At 39.2% G+C, this 6000-nt stretch overlaps 1 protein-coding gene across 1 annotated transcript in view; it reads left to right on the plus strand.

The window, feature by feature from the left end:
- suclg1 (succinate-CoA ligase GDP/ADP-forming subunit alph) overlaps window positions 1–4547 on the plus strand; it is a 29896-nt gene extending 25349 nt beyond the window's left edge. The window contains exon 9 of the mRNA XM_036583111.1: window positions 4172–4547. Coding sequence (XP_036439004.1) covers window positions 4172–4198 — 27 coding nt within the window. The 3' untranslated portion in view covers window positions 4199–4547. The remainder of the gene's footprint in view (window positions 1–4171) is intronic.
- Window positions 4548–6000: the final 1453 nt, after the last annotated feature.

Here is a 6000-nt window from a genome sequence, read left to right on the forward strand (position 1 = left end):
TTTCTTTTAAATTACCTGCGTGAGTCTCACAAAACGGAGACTCTAACGACACTACCGAATTGTACAAAGCCTGCAATTTCACATACCCAGCCAGGGCCTGAGATGAAGTGCTTTTTAAGCGGGCGGAAGCAGGGAGTTTTTACCTCTATGATATGCGATTGAGCCTGCTGAGAAAATGAATAAAGCTCCGTTTATATTGGCGAGTTAGCAGCTCGGCCTCTTTATTTCAATTTATCACAGCCAGCCACTTTTAACAAGATGTATAAAAAGTGAAAGCGCATATTACACCCATTCATCATTTTATTCTTTCATTACGAGCGTCTGTAAATGCTTCTTCCTCTGCATCGATAGCGTTTCTTTTCTATCTCTCTCTCTCTTTCTCTCTCTCTCTCTCTCTCGGTGGCATCTAATTTGTAATCATTGCAAGTAATGATGAAAAACACTCTTGCTGGTTGTTAATTTAGCAGCCCATTGTGTTCATACATCTCTTTTAATCTCATTGGCTGGTTTAATCTCGGTAGCCCACACAGCGGCACAAACACACAGGAGCAACAGAAAATGAAGTTCAAATGCGCGTTTCCTTCAGTTCATCTCCGTTATTTTTGCTTTATTCTTATATCCTACAGTGTGTTCTTCCAGTATATTGGCCCACACTTTTCTTTTTTATCCTCTCCTTCTCTCTCTTCCCCCCCTTTCATCCCCTAGCAACCAAGCTCACTGTACTGGCATACTGACGAGATGACAGTGTTTCTGACTAGAGGGCAAAAACCCACTGAGAGAAACACTTCAGACACGCAGCACTTGGAGGGAACCTGACCTAAGACAATTGTCTCTCTCATGCGTCTGCTATATACAGAACTGTGCACAAGTCAGAAATCGCCCTTCATTTATTTCATTTCCATTCAAAGCAGCCATAAAGTACAAGTTATTCATTTTTCTGGGGATATTTTAGAGATTAGATATTTGGTAACCCACTTGCATAAGCAAGAAGAGTCAAATAAGTAAAAACAAAACAAAAAAAAAGAAACTGGAGTTCAAAAAATGATTCAAATATAGAAAAATCGGAACGCCCAACAACCATGCAACACCTGGTAGACCACCAAAGCTATCACCATCAGATAAACAGCACTGAAAGCTTTCATCTTTGAGAGAGAGGAGAAAATCAAGCTCCACTCTTGCTTCAGATCTGAAAACATCCACAGGTGTTTCTGTCCATCCTTCCACTGTGAGAAGACAACTCAACACTATGACTCTGAAAGGATGTGTAGCTGTCGGGAAGGTTACTGAGAAAAGGACATAAATAAAAAAAGAAAACAACAACAATGGACTGACCATCCCAGAGTCCAGACCAGATTCTAAGACTGAACATTGGATGTGTGGAAAAACATCCCTGCAGGTTTGACTGAAAAACTGAAAGCGAGTCTCCTAAAAAGAACAGAAGCTATAATAAAAGTAAAAATTGGATGCACTTAATACTGAAAAAAATAATAAAATATATATTTAGTTGTTGATACTCCTATGTAGTATTCTGTTAAATATGTTTTCTGCTTTTTCCCTTATTCTGAGAAACAGTAACTTCTACTTTAACTCTAAAGAGTGGTCTCTGACTTCTGCACATGCTTATAACTGACGAGTAGCTGCCACACTTCCACTGCAAACCACAGAGTATTACATTAGAAACAGCAAAGACAAGCAACACAAACGTCCCTTTGCATCAAAGCCCAGGCCTCGTAGTCCCTGCTGTTCTTCTGTTAGCCACTAGGTGGCAATAGAACTCCTAATATGTTTTCAGAACCTGTACGTCTTCAAGTTTTCTGTACACTCCATTCCTGATAAATGGCATTTGCATAAGGGAATTCTCTCTGAAATGCACAATTCTGCCATACCCAGTTGGGGAAAATGTGTTTTCAGAATGCGCCTCAGATCGCCCTGCAGCTGTTACTCTTAGTAAATTGACTATGTAAATAACTGCACTGCAGCGTAATGGTCTGGAGTCATCTTTGTGTGTCTTCACTCGTGCTTGGGAATATATTATATAAATGACTGGTATTTCCTGCACTTTTCCACATCCCCACACTCAGTCTCTTCACCAGTGTGAGTTACAAACCGGAAGTGGTGGCTCATGTGAGCGAGCGGTTTTAATGTATGTCACACTGTGTTTAATGAATATTTGCTCATATAGCAAAGCTGCTCTGCAGTGTCTTATGCTCTCCTTTCGGAAACACTTGCATCATGTCCCACATCACTTCTTACGCCGCATAGACTGTTCACACTATAAAAATCCTCAATTTGTGGGCTCTTTAAGCAAATTCTTGTGAAAAATCAGTTTCACATAGTTTTCTTCTTACCCTTAATGTAGTTGATAAGACACTTTATGTGAAGTTTTGCTCTGTAGCTAGGTGGCTAACATAGCTAACGAGTGATGGAAGTTTATATCTTACCATTTAACATTGTACGCTTGCCTCAAACCACGTGGAATAGTTGAGTAATATTTAGATTTATATATTTATTTACTTGTTTATGTGGTCTCTGACAGTGTATGATGTACTGTTATCTAAAAAAATGAACTAAAGCTTAGGCAATAATGGAAAATGGCTAATCTCACTACTCATTGCTTTACTTTTACTGTGTTATGAAGCAGCTGGCAGAAAAAGTTCTAAAACCACTGCCTCAAAATAAAACTTTATGAATACAATGTAAAACTTACAGAGCTGCCTCTGAATGAAAATCCAGTCTGTCCTGCTCGGGTGAGGCTAAAGCTCTCTCTTCTTTAGCACAGATCGTTATTCATCAGTTTCGTATTAGCATGATAAGCATTGGCAGATTGTTCGCTGAGTTTACTGTGCTTCCTGCGCTCGCACTGCATTGCGCATTTGCACAGCCAGCCGTCGCATTAAGCACGCACTCACGCAAATTACGTACAAGGACAGGCACAGATAATGTGTATTAGGAGTGTGTATTCCAATTTAACTGGGTCGATAGGTTTTCATGAATAACAGGATTTTACTCCTCAGTTAATGAGCTAATGAACTAAAGCTACAGCAGCTAACCATTACAACACTTGATGCTTCTGAGGACTCAATGTGGTCTGACAGGTGACTGATATGCCAGTGTGTTAGTTTGTCCAAGACATATGTTTTCACAGTTCCTTGACTTAGCTAGCATGAGCTAGAGCAAGACAGATAGTAGTAAAGGCTAAAGTTAGCCTAGTTGGCGCTAACAGTGTGTCCATGTGGCTCATGTTCAGGCACTGATGTTTTGTAGTAGCCAAGTTTAATATTATACAGTGACCCATAAGTACGAGTGACCTCGCCATGCTTTACTGTACTGTTCAAACATAAAATTGACGTTTGACTGAATTGGTATTTTTCTTTGTCTTCCCCAAAATGAAAACAAGTGCCCAATAAGTGATCTTAGTATCTAAATACTGGCACCTTGAATGGTTTACTGAATAGCCAAGTACCTGAGCACATTCCTAATCTGTTTATAGGGAATTTCTTTTAAATGTGTTGCATGTAATTACAGTCATATGCAAAAAGTTTGTATACTCTTAGTTGAATAACGTAATCATTTCTAAGTGAAAAGAAGTTCACATCCTCCACAGCAAACAAACTTAAATATGACATTTTTCTGCCAATTTTAGTGCAGTTTCTGTTTATTTGAAGTTTACTATATTGAAAAAAATGAAATGTATATTTGCACCGGCCACACTTTGTTTTATTTTGTCCCCAGTATGGGATAAAGTCATCAAATAAACAGTAATTGTGCATTAAGATGTGCAGAAATGTGTTCTCTGTAGATGATGTGTGCTTATTTTCACTTCAACAAAACGTGAGAAGCTCAATTTAAACTATAATGCACTACGCTTCTTTGTGGTAGGAAAAAGTGTTACTGTAACGTGTTACTTTGTAACTTGCTTATGTACTTTGAAACCACATAAGCAAGTCTGTTTTTAGATCACTTAACAACTTGAAGCAAACGTAATGATATGCAGTTACCACAATGCTCGCTTTTAGAGGCTATAAGCTTCCATTACTTAGCTACATTAGTGTAGCAGCTCCAGTGCAAAACAAACTTCGTACACCAGACATGTATTGGATGATTGACTACGTTTGCTTTAACATGCTTCTAAATCTGAAAGTAGCTGACGGCTTTCTTTTATCTTCTACAGGAGTTCGAGAAGAGGAAGATGCTGTAAGGCAAACAAGGGCGGCCCGTCTTGAGGGCGGCCCACTCCCCTTCCTGCCGACTCTGCCGCAACGCACAGTGTTTTTTCAGACGTGCTTTCAAGTCCGTTTCTGTTCCGCGCCCTCGCCAGAAGAAATCAATAGATCTCTCTATTGTCACTCGTAACCTTCTTTTTAACACGTGTACAGCTCAGTCAGATATCCAGTGAGTCTTATTATCCTGCTGCAGATAAAATAATGTTAATCTCACGGGTGAGTCTAGAGTCAACACAGTGTACCAGCGACGCACCAGCGCTGTTAACATCTCTTGTGTTCCATCCAGTGTGGAAATATGTCTGAAATATAATTCTCTTGCCTCTCCCCTGTCTTGTGTCTCGTTCCTTTGGTTGTGTTGCGATGTGTCAACCCGTCAAATGCCTTATTCTGTCTAAGTTGTCTCTTATTATGCCTTTGTCACTTCTGATGAAGATATTTTCCCTGCTAGGCGGGATTACAAGTTTGAACCGAACTGCTTTGCGGTGACTCACTGTCAGGTTTGATAACTCTCCCCTGCTGTTGTATGAAGAATTCATTTTCACAATTTAAAGTCAATTTTTTTCTCCTTGACACAAGTTTATGGCTCAGAGTGGCCTTTAAAAAAACTACTCTCAAAGTTTTCTCCATATTAAAGGCACTGTTATCTTCGCCCTTCAATTTTCAAAACACGCGAGATGGTACAGGGCTTACTTCCAGCTAGGATGATGACTACTTGACAGTTATTAATTTATTTTTGTTTTTTTTATGTATACAGTTCTGAATGTGACTCCAAAGATTTGTATGTGTTTTCAAGGCTGCCTAGGAGTTTCAGTCACAGAGCTAGCCAATGCTTTGGGCACAAATTGAGGCTTTTTTGTTCGAGCCAAAACAAGTTTAATGAGAATTATTGCAGCCCTCTGCACTCTGGAGTGCATTCAGTCCATATATGGAAACTAAGGTGCAAAAAACAGCCTGTTTTGAATTAAATGGGCTTCATTCATCATTTCTTCTAAAACCCACTTGTGCAGTAAGTGGCATTTGTTCCTGGGTAAGAACAGAATCTGTGCGCACTCAAGAGCAGAAAGGTGTGAACCTTTAGTTCAAGAACACATGAATCTGACGCAATTTTTTTTAGGGCCTTTCTCAAAAACAAATTTACAAACAATCTTAGATATTAGTGATTAGACCCATTTGTTTTTGTGATATCACAAACAACATATTTACATATATCCACCTCGACACTCGACAGTAGTTTAACACCACCCACACACTGAAGTTGTAAGGGGTGTTTCAGGACGGACTGATTTCTAAATGGGGCAGCCAATCAGAACCAAGCTCATTGGCACAGCAACAAAAACAGCCTGTTCTGAAGTCATTTATATTGGACTTAAGAACACTTATTTTACAATTTATTCTTTACATTGTTTGACATACATTAATGTCAGCTACTCTGTAAGAATTTAGCTGACATGCAAAGTACAAAACAATTAGTTTCTTTTGAAGCAGGTTACCTTTTTTAAATGAAACCGTGTTACAGGCAGTGATAGAAAAATAAAGATGCCAAAAATGAATGGGATGACTTTTGGAAGCTTCTGGTTGGCCAGTTGTCATAAATAGGCAACTGTGGCTATATTTAAGGGCCTTTTATTAGAGCCCGTGCCTTTTGCCCTCGACACCATGGAAAAATCTGACCAACTCAGCCAAGAAAAAACTGTGGACCTCCACAAGTCCAGTTCCACTTTGAAGACAATTTCCAAACAACTGAACTTACTGCAAGCAACAGTACAATTACATGAAA

This window comes from Colossoma macropomum, unplaced genomic scaffold (genome assembly GCF_904425465.1).
Source record: "Colossoma macropomum unplaced genomic scaffold, Colossoma_macropomum, whole genome shotgun sequence".
Taxonomy (NCBI): domain Eukaryota; kingdom Metazoa; phylum Chordata; class Actinopteri; order Characiformes; family Serrasalmidae; genus Colossoma; species Colossoma macropomum.